Here is a 15,481-nt window from a genome sequence, read left to right as displayed (position 1 = left end):
TCCCATCTGCTCTCACATGCCCAATGGCCATCTCTCTGTGGAGGACTCCAATAGGTACAACTTTTGTCTTTATTTCATTTCTAACCATCACTGGCATTATACACCCAATCACTACAGATAATTTTATTTGGCTTTTACTTTGTCTGGAAACAAACTCTTAACCTTTTGAAATCTGGTTATCACCGTCTCACTGTCATTGTCATTCTTCTAAAATTTTCCTATTTGCATTAATGATCCTCTTCTCTCATTATAGCTAACTAGTAACCTAGTCCACTAGTCTTCCTGCTTCAGCCTCTACTATGCTGAGTGAGTGAGGTGGATAGCCTCTTCACTGAAGAGGGAAACAGAAAGCGATTGATATTCCTTAGGAAATAGCATTGTGGTCTCTCTTATACCTCTAACAATGAGTAGGGGACACTGACTTGACTAGATCGCCTTTCATTACAAGATTTCTTTCTTTTGCAGTACCCAGAATGGCCCCTTGGTGCCTGCTATGTTAAACAAAGTCCTCTGCCAGACCCTCAAGGGCTTCCATCATCCATTCTCTATCCTTACTCTCTCCATTCTCATGTTAATGGCTCTCAAATGAACTCTCACCTCCAAGGTAAATATTTATAGAGTTACTTTGCAGCCATCCCCTTCAATGAAAGTAACATAAGTCTCAGTGGTTAATAGGTGGTTTTGCCTAACTAAGCTAGGTAAGGAGGTTTTTTTTCTAAAGCTGAAAACTGAGTCATTACAGTGTTTATAACTTCTTGGACTGCAGCGCCAGATAAAGCTAAATTCAAGGAGCAGCTCTCTAACAAACCTACTTTTTCTGTAATAGATTTGAATCCTTGATAAAGCTTAACCCCTCCTTCAATGACACTGACCTGATTATTTATTGAAAAGTGCCTTCTCTGGTATCACTGCTAAATTTCTTATATTTTCTCTTGAAAACACTGGAAGGTAAAAGAATAATGCCCACTGCAGAAATAATCTTTCACTGCAGAAAGATATAAGAATCCGCACACACAAACAATCCTTTTTCCTGTTCCGCTGAATACAATCAAAATATTTTAAAAATCTGATTTTAAGGCAGTATCAAATAAATGTGTTTTATTGTTGACTTGAGTAGCAGCTGCCAATAGTGCTCAACAAAACATTTAAAAATAATAGAATTAGAAGCACTGTGATTAATGTGTTTTCAGGGCAATCATCATTGCTTTCATTTATTAAAAAAAAAAAAAAACCAAGATTCTCACTGAGCTGAGAGGAATCATGTGGAAAGTAATATGGGAGGACAAAGTGTAGCAAAGTTATGGGTGTTTAAGAATTCCGGAAATGTTTTCATTTTGATACCCATTATAATTAGGTTCCTAGCAGATGGAGAAAATGTAAATCACATCGTAGCAGGAGACAGACACTGGGTTCTCCAAGATACATAGCATGCTGAAAAGACAGCTGCTTTTATCTTAGGGAGGTGACACCCTGACTTGGTGTTTTGTAGGGTTTGAAAAAATAAATTAATATTTTATTGCATTTTATTTATAATATTTATAATATTTTATTGTAACTGTTTATTACAGCTTCTCCATTCCATACTCAGCAAGGAATAAAGAAAACCCTGATTAAGTGGTACTCAGGTCCCAGTAACCTGTTGAGAACAGAGTTATTTACCTCCTAGAAGAGTATTTATAAGTCTGAGCAGGGGACAATAGCATAACCCTAATTGTGATAGTCTTAAAAAGCCTGAGAAGAAAAGGGGGAATCATTAATTGTTGATTTGGGGAGGACCAGCATTGCGGGCCTCGTTTTTTCTTTGGTTCAAGGTTGATGGGTTCTACTGCAACCAGATCTAACAACTCACATAGCCTTCCCTTTCCTCTCACCCACCATACCTGGATTCATATAGCACAGCATTCTATACAGTGTACTCCTCCAGAACCTAAGCCAACAAGATTTAGAATCTAGTTGGTCCTTCTCTACATAGGCTCTCATTACATAGCTCTGGAGCCAACCTTGAGCCCCCAGCACTCGAAAAGCATTTCTTGTGTAGTTGGTTGGTGTCTGACAGGGCACATATTCTATGTACTGGAAACCTCCCAGACCTGTACCTTCCTGGGAAGTGCCACCTTTTCCTGAAGAAAACAGGAAAGTTTCTGAGGAGAGTGGGCCTTGAGTATCAGTTGGAACACAGTGATTCCCAGATTCCTGATTTGAAGTTAGAGAAAGGAGAGAGGGATGAGAAAACAAGAATACCAGAGGTCTTCCATGCACTGCGTTGGAAAGTGACAGAAAATGACAGGGAGATCGACCAGTTGAAGGAGAGACCGCTAAATGATGTCAGGAATAGTAATGTGATTCTCTGTCCTCCAACAGTTCTCTGTTAGTTCCTGTCCACTGAGTCCTAATGAAAAGCCGTTCTCTGTTCTCCACGCCACGTTTGTCAGTGCACATAATGTGCAGGCTAAACACAGACCCTCCCCAGAGTGTTTCCATTTGATGCCTGGGAGCAAACACAGGGTGGCCATTAAGACAGGCACGATACATATTCACACAAGCTGGGGGATGGGAATGATGACGGGCAAGAAAATTGGCGGTAGGGGTGGTGACAAGATAGGAGGAATAAAAGCAGAAGGCCATCTGTGGGTAAGAAACATGAAGTGGAAATAAAAACTCAGTGGCAAGTCTCCTGGTGCAGAGAAAATTAAATTGTTTCTCAGCCTTCCAAGGCTCTTTCAAATTATGATCAATTACAGAAGGCAAATATTTATCCATGTTCACAACCTCCATGCAATCCAAGCCATCCCAGTAGTAAGCTTGTTTTGGTTCCCGGGAGCCAATGCTCTTTGGCTTTGCCCGGCCCTGCTGCATCCTCTGAGTTTGGCAGGCACTTAGCCCCCCAAGCCTTTCCTGCCTGGGGCTCTCGAAATCCCTGGTGTTGCAATTATTACTTAAGTGCTGCTGCAAGGTTATGGTTCTTTCATCTGATTTTTTATCTCCAAGCATTAAACTTAATAGTTACTCTGGAACTCGGTCACTTGCATTAGATCCAGGGAAGTGACACCCTTAAACCTATAAAGATTAATACTGAAGAATTTACATGACTATTAGTGCTTATTTTAACAATACTCTGATGTTCAATTTGGACTAGAGACTTGGAATACTGCTTTGAGATACAAATACACAGGTCTAGAACACCCTAAACAATATGTTCATACAAAATTTCCCTCCATAAGAAAATGTGCTGAGTAGGCAAAAAAAATTGTTCAGGGCGGTGGGAGATGTTCTTGCTGCTTTGAATGCACTAAACATATACAAAGAGGGGCAATTACCATGGTAAGGAGAAATCTGAAAAGTAAATAGGAAAATATGACCTTGTTCAATTTGAAAATTCTGAATTTTACAAGGTGAAAAGGTTGGTAGTTCAAAATTTTTTTCTCTCTCATAGTTCAGTAAGTTGTTGTTGTTGTTGTTTTTCCCATTTTATGGATGCTGCCAGGATAAAAAAGTTTAAAAAACCCACAGGGCTCTACAGGTTACATTGATGGGCAGAATAAAGAAGTTTGAAACCCTCCTGTGATTCCAGATCAATATGAGTCCACCAGAAGCTTTTCCAGAATTAAGGAAATGTCTTGTCACTTGAAGCACAGATGACTCTGGCTTAAGACACTATTGCAGACCAGGTGGCTGCTTATGGTGACAAAACTTATCCTGGAAATTCCGTGTAGAATTCCGTGGCAGGGTCTCATATTGATAAGAGATCTTTTTGTGCTAAGCAACTACTCAAATTCCCTTAAAGTTATCCAAAGAGACTCTAAGTCATTCTGCAATGTTTTTGTTTTAAATTCCCTGATATGGAGATATGTGAACAATAATATATGTGTCTATATATTTATAAAAGGATTCCAAGAGGCATTATTCTTTCTTAGCCTCTCAGTTTGGAATTTGTTCTTTACAGCTTGCCCAATTCATTTGGCAGCAAGCACTTAATATATTCAGAACAGAAATCTCTTGTTCCCACCTAGCCAGCCATAGCTCTCTACAACACAAAATCATCCTTAAAAAGTTTCTCACTGACATCCAGTTCATTCACTGATGAACATGATTAAAACAATGTCTTCTAATGAACTGATTTCAATGAAAACAAACCAACCAACCTTGCTCCAAGTTGTTCAATTATCACCTTCAACCTCTATTGAGCAACAATTTAAACAGGAGGCGAGGAGAAATGTCACATTACTTGACACACAAGCTCCTTTTCCCCCACCTGTTAGAAACCTGTGAATTTATGACAGCATGTTTAATTCCCTGTGTGGATCCCAAACTGTTACATTTCTGTGACAGTTTTGAGACTCAATCCATACTTTTAAAGGAGGAGGAAAGTCAAGAGTAGCCTCGCCAGAGTTTGGGACACGCTTGCTGGTGAAAGCAAAGCAATTTCCGTTAGAAATCCATTTGGCCAGTACCTGGCATGCAGTGAATGGTTTAATTCTCCAGAGGAATGGAGGGATATCGAGGACAGAGATCTGAAGACTAAAGGTATTCCCTTTGAAATGCAGCAACTTTGGTTCTTCCAGTAGCTGTCCGCCTTGATGCCTTTCATCTGAAACCACTTCCTACAGGACAGGGAAAGAGAAGAGGCACAGCAATGAAGGAGTCAATCACCTCCACATTTTCTTTCCATAGACATGTATGCTCACTACCACGTGTCCCCCAGAAACAGACAGATAGCATCATGGACACACTTTTCTTTTACACCCCATATCCTTGCAAGGTCAGGATGAAGGCCTCAAAGGGGCTGAGAAATAAGGATTCGGGCAGAAGGAAACCACTGTTCTATATTACCGTGTCCCTTGGGCTTTTAACACACTGAGCCTTTCTTTAAAACTAGAAGGCCTCCTTTGCCCCAAACAAGTTGTAACACTGTTGAATTTATAAAACTATATTAATTTCATTCTGATATGACCATAATCAGAGGTTTTCATACTTAATCTGACACATCATCATATAATATTTCACAGTAAAAGGAGAAGCAGTCCCCTCCTCTCTGATTCACTTATTCATCACTAACGTAGGCATTATCCATATTTGTCCTTGGGCTCAAAATAAATGTTACAGAGTGCACGTAACATGCACATTTGTAGTAATGTTCATAAAAGTTATTATGACAAAGGCCAAGAAAATTAAGTAATAAAGTCAATTTTAACTCAGAACAAAAGGAATCGGGTTTCTGAGATAAATACTTGTCTATCTTTCACTGAGAAATCTTTATAAATATATCTCATACAAGCATGATTCACACACATTCTATTGAGTAAACCATTTAATTGGTTCCAAATTTGTGGTGTTCAGGAACATTGGAGAAATGATAGGACAAGTAAAATAATAAATATCAATTCTGTAAAATCTTAAACTACTGTGTGGGTGAGGCTTTTAGTGTTTCTGGAGATAAGAGGCCTTCCTAAATGTATCTTTAAAAAATCACCATTAACTTAATTATGACTTCCATGTAGAGCTAGGATAATTACGAAAACTGAAATCCTTTAATTTAGAATCTTCCCAGATTCTAAATTAAGATGTCAGGCAAATACGCTCTTATACAATATAAATAAATTTCAATTATAAATATAAAATGTATCAGTGAGTAAAAGCAGCTTCAAAGATTATCTTATATATCTCTTGTCTATGTATAGAATCAGTGATACAAACATTTCTAAGAAACAGCTACCTAGCTTTATCCTTTAGATATGCATAAACTGTTAATAGATTGCTAGTATCTTTTCTCAAGACTAAATGATTCAATTCCAATGTCATTTTCTCCAGCACTTTGGTCTTGCTAGTGAGAGGGGTGTTTCTTGCACTGAACTTTCTGCGATGATGGAGATGTTCTCTATCTGTGCTGTTTAATATGGTACCCACTAGCCAGAGTGACTATTAAGCACTTGACATGTGGCTAGAGTGACTGAGGAGCTGAATTTTTCATTTTAATTAACTTATATATAAATACCCACATGTGGTTAGCAATTACTGTACTGAACAGTGCTGTGCTATGAAATTCCTAACACTGTGGACCTATAAATTGGACAGAACAACATGGTAGCCAGTGTCTGGTGGGGGTCTCACACAGTGGAAAGAAAGTGGGAAGGTGGTGAGGAGAGGAAATTCATTCCAAATGCCGACTTTAGGTCTTTTCCAGATGCTGGCCACTGGGTCCTCTTTTGAGATTGATTGAGTGTGCCCTGGAGCTATGCTTGAGCTGGACTTTGAATATACAGTAATGAAACAATTCTCTGCCACCAAGGCGCTCAGTCTAGTGAGAGTGTCAGAACAACAGGCATATGGTTATCATACAGTATCTAAGTAGTGCAATATATGTGCATCTGCCTAGGAGATTAAGGCAAGACAAAGAGTGCCTAACTCAGGTGGGAGGAGAGGCCAGGAAGGGAGTCAGAAAATTAATATTTGAGCTGAACCTTGAAGTAAAATAGGGTCTAGCCAGAGGAAAAGGAGAAAAAGTGCCTTCCAGACACTGAGCAGGGTATATGCAAAGGCAGGGAGGTCAGACAGAGCTGGAATAGAGGGTTAGGGTGGAAACTGTGTGGCTGGAGATGACGAACGTGCAGGGCGGGGACCAAGTCATGGCTTCTTGCTTGCCATGCCATGGACTTGTATTTTATTTTAATGTTGCACAGGAGTTAAGGTGTGGGAGACTCTTCTGGGGGCTACATATACTTCAAAAGTGTACTAGTCTTTTAAATGGAATATGGAGATAGGATTCCAATCACATTTCTATTGCATGTGGCCTTAGGCAAGTTACTTATTTTCTTTAGGCCTCAGTTCCTTACATGAGCTTATTCATAGCCAAGCAAAACAATTAGCATAATAATATACTAACCTCTTTTTGCTATTCTAGGGCAAGGCTAGAAACAAGTACAAATAAGAAACGTGCTTATTAAGACCATATTAAAGCCACAGAATAACAACAGTGTTGACTCTTCGAAGTATATTTGACTAGGCTCTCTAACATGTACCCCTTTTCTTTAATTCCAACTTGCCTGAATGCACAGAGAAGTAAACTGTGATCAGGAGAGTAAATGATTTGTTTGAGGTCATGTATTATTTAGTGGAGAGCTAGGCTATTTTAATATTTAGACACTATATAGAATCATCACACCAGAAGGGAACTTCAAGTTTCCAATCACTAAGTGCCTTATTTACAGGTGAAAACATGGAGATGAGACTCCCTGTTCGCCCCCCCACAAGAAGGTTATTTGCCTAAAGCTGGGTCACATGATTAGCGACCCAGATCAGACTAGACCAGGGAAAGCTGTTCTTGATCAAGTATTTTTTCCAGTAGAGTTCCCTGCAATTTCCTACCTCAGGCTAAAAAAAAAAAAAAAAATCATATGATGGTCACACTGCTATTAACTCTTTCCTATAAATAATTTCTCAATTTATGTAAAGATACATGTGAGGATGATGTAAGTCAGTCTGTATTTGCCCTAGGGTTATATATACTAAGGAGCCCCTGAAATGCAGAGTGGAGAATACTGGGCATTTTTTAAATGAATATCTACTTATAATTATTACAGAGGGAAATGGTACCTTTTAAAATTTTCTGCTATAGGGCTCCCAATTTAAATAAAACCATGATTTATTTTTGTCTTTTTTAGCTTAATGTCCACATATTGAACCAACTATATACAATTAATAGCATATCATAATCTTGCACAAAATATTAAGCAATCATAGTTATTCCACAACAAAACAATTATTAAAATGAAGAAGCCCAATAATGAACTAATTATTGTATTTATATATTTGTAAAGGCACAGTTGGCTTCAGAATTAGAGAAATAAATTCATAAGTACAAGCTGTAAAACACTCTACAAATAGAATAAATTGTACTTAACACAGAATTCCCAGTCATACCCTTACTGTATTTCTCTCATGGGCTGGGCCTGGGCATCTGGTTTTTAAATGCTCTTCAGGTGATTCTGTTGCCTAGCTGGGTTTAGGAACCAATGACGTAAACAACTCTGCTGAGCTAGTTCTGAGTCACTCACTGGGATGTTATCATTCCAAGAGTGAGGCCTGATACTCATCTTTCCTGTCTGCCTCCTATATAACAAGGACCTTCTGTTGAATCTCTAGTTCTATTGTTAAATTGATATTTGCATTAATTAAACTAGAAAATAGGGTCTGGCCTGTTTCTTGTATCTAAAATGTATCTCAAGTCTCTGTCTGGTCGTTTCTCTAGTATCTCTACGCCATCATTTTACATTGGGGGTTGCTAGTCATCCAATTTTAGGAGTCGTGGCCAAGAAACTTGTGTTTTGTGCCTCACTGAGCTCTTTATGTTGATTTAATGAGACAGGCAGCGATATTCAGGTGTGCTTCAGGGATACTAAAACAGGCAGGACAAATTTACATATTTATGAGACAAAACTGTTTGAACTTAAGCGCACACAAGCACGCACACACTCACAGAAATTATGTCGCTGTGGTGTTTTCCCTTAAATGCTTTACGTGAACAATATTTCCCAAGGTTGCATTATTGATAAACACAGCAACTACATCTGGAGGAAATCCTTTGAAATTAGATTCTAAATCCACATTAATGCCAAGTAAGTAATGAGTACCGAGGAGTACTGAATAGGAGGGCTGGGAGCAACAGAGAAAAAAACTATTTTTTCTTTTATTCTTTCTAAGATAGGGCAAGTGCTTAATTCCTTGTTTTCTCTATGTCAAGGTTTGCTTGAGTTGCGTATGTGTGTGAGAAAGAGAAAGAGAGAGAGAGAAACAAAACACAGTAACAAAAACCCAGCTCTTAAAATGTTACTGCTTGAAAATATACCACCATTCCTCAACCTTCGCTTGAATTCATCAAAGGAGGCGATGTCAAACACATAAACACAAAATGGCAGCTCTAATTATTTCAGGAACTCAACAGCAGGAAGGACAAGAAGTCACTGGGTCCTCCTCTCTCTCTTCTCACCTTCAGGCAGATGGCATTTTTATTTTTAAAGAACATACCTGAGCTGATGTAATTTCCAGAGATGTTTTTAGATGTATTTATCAGAACAGATCATCAAAAAATCTGAAACTAATTTAATTATGTTTTGCCAAGGTGTTTGAGGTATTTGTTTTTGTCATTCGAAGATACTGCTACTATGATTTAGACAAAATACTCCTAAAGCAAATGAGAAGCAAGCATGGTAGCCCTGCAGGAGGTATAGGGAAGGAGGGCGTGGCTGAAAATGGAGAATGTTTCTGATTGATTACTAAAGTCCTCTAAAGGAATATTTCTTGGTGGGACCATGATATTGCCAGGCTCTCCCCCAGTTCAAAGAGGATGTAGAGTTGGGGTCTGAAAGCTGTCCTTTTCTCGGTGTTTTCCAGTAAAGGGTGGGCTTTTAATTAAGGATTTTATGGGACATGATTTCCCAGTGAGATACGAATGAAATTAAAGAGGCAACCATGCCCAACAACCGGGCTTCCTTCTTGGTTAAGAGCACAGCTCTAGTTGGGCACATATTTGTTATCATTTTGTTGAGATATGGAAAAGGCATCACAGTAAATACAGTGACTATACAACCACGCTTGTATCTATTTCCAAATCACAACAAACATTTTCATTATAGTGATAACCGAGGCAAATTCCAGGATAGGCAACTTCTGCAGAAATGCTCCATAAAAAACAACAGATTAATTTTGATGAACAAGTCAGGGTTCTATCAGAGTTACAGAAAATGAGTCACCACCGTAATACAATATTTTGAGCTCACACCACACAAGCTGGGGGAGTTCATATTAATGTGTGAAGTCTTTTAGAGTTTCAAAAAATGAACTGATGCTAAGGCTTTCTTAAAGTGAACCGTTTTAATGGGTTAGTAATTATATAATATTCCCCTTTAATTAAATACTACATAGGAAGCCATGAAAAATAAGCCCTGGATGACTTGGGATTATTAAGGTGGTTTCAAGGAACCTGTGTGAAAAGGCCTGAACACATTCACTTAGTAAGGGAAAAATTCAGAAAGCAATATCCTTTCAGAAACAAAATCCAGAGACTAAGACCAGGGCATAAACAGTTGTGTGCAGAAAAGCTACAAGTTATGCTTTAATCTTTCTGTGGGTCAGGAAAGTTATTCAACCAAGGCCGATGCTCTCTCCGAACCCCACGGGGCAAGCATGGCCCTTGCTGCTCATGACAGCTGTCACATGCATCCCATCAATAACAAGTACAACCCAGCCCAACTTCAAAATCAGCTTTATTTGACATACTAGGAGAGGGAAAGAATCACTGGAGGTAAATAGATGACAAATGGGGTCAAAGGTATTTTCGCTGGAAAACATTTCTCCAAAGTAAAATGAAAGCGTTTTAAGAAATACCTTTAAATGATGAAATTAAGGTATTTGGATTCAGTTTAGAGGGAGAGTACCATTTACCCTAGCATGGACTAAGAAGAGTATATTATCCACAGAAATGGGTAAGTGGTTTGAAAAGCTGTGTGTAGGGCCTCGTTTTCATGACTTCTACTGCAATTCATATTCATCTGTGAACAGTTGAGCTGTTGCAGAATCTGGTAGCAATCAACAGGAATGAAAACAGATTATCTGAATGTCTCGTAGAATAAACTCTTTAGGCAAATGTTTAACTCACTGGTACATACATCAGCAGTGAGACCATTATTCAAAGAAAATTCCATATCGGTTATAAGGGCTTACTTCCAAGACAGTTGTGATGAACAGATCGTCAGAGTCACACTAGGCAGCAGTGGGCTACCCATATGAGCCAGAAGGTTGGACATCATCCATCGCCCTCCATGTTTGCTTCAGTTTACTCAGCCTTCAAAATCTGGCTGAGCTACTAAACATCTAACTTGAGTCATGGTGCTTTTTATAATTGTTAAGTGGTAGTAACACTGAACTCATTCTTTATTTTTGATTATTGGATGTCTTTGATGCATTTTACCTTGGAGAAAATCTCTTATTAGGGGTGGTGAAAGCAGATGAAGAGTATAAAATGCCAGTAATAGGATGAGATGTAATTGCTTACTTTGGAGTTCTTTACAAAATGGCACCCCTGTGTGTGTGGGAAATCCTTCTATGGGCACCCAGATATTAAGTGTGCCCTTCAAAATCACTTGTGCTACCTGAGAGACAGTCAGGGGAAGTTTGGAAATATAGGTTGGCATTGTGTCACCTTTACTGGCTTCTGTTCAGGATTCAGGTCATTGTATCTCTTCTCTTGGTAAACATGCGTTTTCCAGCTCAGTGTCTTAAAAGCTAGTTACTGAGGAAATGCTCTGCATAATGGACTTAATGATCCAGGACTGGAATAGCAGGGATCTTGGATGAGGTGTGTCAGGAGAGCTATGCTATTTATATATGGGCAAAGCTTACACAGGCACTTCTGCATTATCCTTGCTGCTATTAATAAACCTGCACTCTTTATGAGTAGCTAATTTAAAATAAATCTTACATGATTAAAAGTACTAATGATGAAAAGGAACCTTGAACCATCTCTGCCCTCGTAGCTCTAATAATAATTACTAGAGTATGCATCCAGGATATAATATGACTGTCTGCTGATAGGTATGATTTATAATTGTTGTTCCCTAACTACAACCTTCAGTTGATTCAAGCCATTTTCTCACGGCCCTCTGCACATCAAATACCTCTTGTGTCTGTGGCTCAATTGATTCTCTTGTCTTGGAATGGTATCCCTTTCTCGTTTGCTCCTGCATCTCATCCATCCATGAAGGTTCGTAGAGTTCTCAAAGACTCTGCTCCTCTACTGCAATTGTGTCTCTGTTTTCTGAATTCTGACTACACTTCTAGTCTGCTTCATAATTTAGTACACAGAGTTCTCCATATGTATTAATTTAACCCTTCTCTCTTCTTGGCTGCCATGTTCCTTAGCACCTCGTTGGACACATAACACAGCTCTTGCTTCAAGACAGATATCCCTGTCAAGCCAGTGGTGTGGGTTCATTTTCCAGACCCTCTACAATAGAATTCTCTATTGAAACTAACCATTAGGAAACCCTATGCTTTCACGACACCAACGGAATTACAGAGAAAAGGCTGACCTGAAATGCACAAGGGGTATTGTCCACACAGTAGACTCTCAAGTTGTAATCCAGAGAGTTACAGGACATGCAGCCGAAAACTGCCACCTTGAGTTGCTTCACGGCACAGTCTGTGATGGGTTCTCCAGTGAGGGCATATGTCCCAAAGCTGTCTAGGAGCACATGACATGCAAAGGGGTCCAAAAGGCAGTAGCAGGATGTGGATTCATCCTCCACTGACATCACTTCCTGTTGGGGAAAGTTATGTTAAGTTCAATTTGGAAATAATATGTGATGTAATAATTACTTTCTGAGGACATAAACACATATTTTTTTCAGGACACTTTTATTGCTCTAATTTTCTTTATGTTACATGCTCATCTATCAGAGTAACTGCTTACATCAGAAACTCAAGAAAGGTTATATTCAGTGTTGGAATTCTACTTAATAGGTTATAACAAACATCCCTTTCAAAGTTCTTCTATTTTTGGTTAATTTGTTCAATGCTGAATTAAAAAAAAATGTTTTAAACATTAACACCAATAAGGAAACGTTTGTGTTTTTTAAAAGACCTATCTCTGAAAACCTCTTTCAATATCTGTAAGGTAATTTTTTTTTCAAATATTTTATCCTCTTTCATTCCATCAAAATCATTCACGAGGAATCATAAAATAAATGGTTTGGATATGATGTACTAAGAATATATCATCCTTCCTGATAAGAGCTTAGGTATGTGTGTCTGGTTTGGTAGAGCATAAATACAACACCATCTGGATATAAAAGATTGTGAGGAAGTGCTGAGAAGAAAAACTAAAGTGGTCAAAATCTAGGTAAAGCAAAACCTAATGAAAAAGATACCCAAACCTGGCCCTGTCAGGAGACCCATGGAACTTCATGCCCCAGGAAATTTGCCTGTGCTTTTTACAAGGACTGAATAAATAACAGAATGCATTTTCAACAAGGAATATAAACTAGTTCTAGGACATAGCTGGGCAGGGTAAATGTAATCCACTGCAGCAACTGGGATTGTTCTTCTAGGGAAACATGATTTTCCTTTTACTCCTTTTGCTGGAAATACCTCCTGGGAGGTAAGACCCCAGGGCTAGCTGGAGCAGGTCATTGTGTTCCAACAAGATAATTCACCTGCTTTCATGCAAACTGACTTCAGACAGACATAAAAGGAATCCCTATCAGACGGTAAATCAGAGGTTTCACTTAAAACAGTAATTCTGCTGCAGTCTTTCTTTGCTGTGACCATCTCCCTGGCTGTTACCCTCCTCTCGTGTATCGTCATTTTCTTTTCTTGTCTCTTTTGTTCTCTCCTTGTACTGTAACTCTTTTACATATGCTCATCTACACAGGGAAACAGACACTCGGAATAATTTTCAATGTATTCATTAATTCACCAAAATATAGTTAGCACCTGTGTTCTTGAATACTTAAACATAGTTTTGTTATAATCCCGATGATGACAAAACAGATAGAGTGACCAAACTTTATGTACCAAAGACAGGCACGTAAGAGTACGTGTCTGTGTGGATAATTACAACTATTCTAAGACCAAACAGAGCTCTGGATCCTTTCATCTCTCTTTTTCCATTATCCTAAAAAAACCACCAGCCAATATTCAATGTTCAGAGAAGGTAAGGTTAAATCGATCCCAGACGTGGAACTCAAATCTTGTTTTTTGAAAAGGAAGAATAGGACCTCACCTCCCATTTGCCCTGTTGTGTCCTCTTCTTTAAGTGGATATTCCAATGCTCAGAACTGACATCCGCACAGTGTGGTATGGTCAATGCAAAGGGAGTGGTGACAATCATGTCTGGGGGACCACAGGTGACTTCAGGACTCAGGAGCACCTCCAATCCGTCTGACTGGAGGCTTCAGAGTTGGAAAAGGATAAAGGAGAGATGTGAAGGAGGGGGCATATTTGCATGAGAATTGACCTGACTGAGGTTTTCTCCAGGCTGAGCAGTCCTTTCCCAGGGTTCCTCCAGGAGAGCACCAGCCATCAATCCTGAGCTGCTCCCGCACACAGACTGAGCTTAAGCCCAGATTTCAAATCTACGTTTTGACAAACAAAATGACAAATGCTTCTTCAGAAATATAGGGCAGAACAGAAGAAAACAAAGATGTGGCTGGTGTGTCCCACACCAGCTGCTGAATCTTCTTGTTGATAACATCATCAATGACTAAAGCGAAGGACGTTATAGAAATGACTGATCTGGTAATCGTGCCATCAGATTCCTTTCTCCTAACAACACATTCTACAAATAGTTTTTAATGCTTTGAAGCAATAAAACAAATTACTATGGAACAAGGCAACACTTCAAACACACACGAACTGAGTATGTGTCTTCTGGTTTTGAAACGTTTATTTCTGCCAATGCACAGACACATAGGTTAGATAGTGGAAGCACAGTAGACAGTTCATTATAAATGTGCATAATCAAATACATAAATATATATCTTTCAACTCTTTCCTATTTTAGATCTAAATTTAAAATCATTCTACCCAAAGCTAGTGTTCAGATTTTTCTGTATTGTGAATTATTTACAATGGAAATGCAGAGTCAAACAGATAAAAGAAAGTGAAGTTTCATTAAATAATACCACCTCAGCGAATGCCTCCCTCTTCCATTTTTCTGTCTTTCTTTTCAATCTCTGCCCCGAAACAGTAAGGTGGGGTACTTTATAGGGCAATAGTTGAGGATAACTCAGAATCCCACTCATTTTCCCCAACTGCTTATGTGTTTTTGAACAGCTACTTGGATGTTTTTTTCTTGATGGATTTTCACTTGTAAAAGATATAGTGATACAGAAGATAGCCAACAAAGCAATTTAGGACTCGCAGAGCTAGGAATGGTATTATGTATGCTTTCTCTCACCTGACCTGAAAGGGACATTTAAATATGTCATCCCTTGTCAAAAAAGCAACCTCTTGCTCAAGATAAAGATGCAAATGAGTACTAAAAGATACCACCTTTTCTGTGATATTGTATAAACAGTTCTTCTATGAGTACTTCTAACATGCTATTAATTTCTTACTTGCTTTTGTTGACATCGCTTGTTCTCACTCAAGTTAGTAATGGTCACACTCCAGTTCATTATCTATAATTTGCTGCTGCAATAAAAGTCATTGCATATAACCAAATCGAGCAGAAACATCTTTTATCTGCTGCGTCTAATACAGACCTGAACGTTATTACATGGTCTCCCTCCCTACCTAAGAAGCACTGGAGATGACTGCAAAAAATTAGGTCTTTCATGCAGGCAACCATAGTCCAAAGCTGACAATTCTTGCTATACAAGCAAAGCATAGGGCAACTGAAAATGTCTGCATTTACCTGTAAGCAGGGCAGGCAAGCTACGGGGATGGGCTTGGGAAGCAGTGACTTAGCAATAACAAATGCTCTATG

At 38.8% G+C, this 15,481-nt stretch overlaps 1 protein-coding gene across 10 annotated transcripts in view; it reads right to left on the bottom strand.

Annotated features, from left to right (window-relative positions):
- UNC5D (unc-5 netrin receptor D) overlaps positions 1-15,481 on the bottom strand; it is a 561,851-nt gene that overhangs the window by 34,700 nt on the left and 511,670 nt on the right. For all 10 annotated transcript variants that reach the window (XM_019642890.1, XM_019642889.1, XM_019642891.1 and 7 more), the window contains 3 exons: positions 13,775-13,943; positions 12,084-12,311; positions 4,452-4,601 (listed from right to left, as the gene is read on the bottom strand). In XM_019642890.1, coding sequence (XP_019498435.1) covers positions 4,452-4,601; positions 12,084-12,311; positions 13,775-13,943 — 547 coding nt within the window. The remainder of the gene's footprint in view (positions 1-4,451; positions 4,602-12,083; positions 12,312-13,774; positions 13,944-15,481) is intronic.

This window comes from Hipposideros armiger, unplaced genomic scaffold (assembly GCF_001890085.2).
Source record: "Hipposideros armiger isolate ML-2016 unplaced genomic scaffold, ASM189008v1 scaffold_73, whole genome shotgun sequence".
NCBI lineage: Eukaryota > Metazoa > Chordata > Mammalia > Chiroptera > Hipposideridae > Hipposideros > Hipposideros armiger.
The sequence above is the reverse complement of the archived record's forward strand: the minus strand, read 5'-3'. Positions and strand labels throughout refer to the sequence as shown.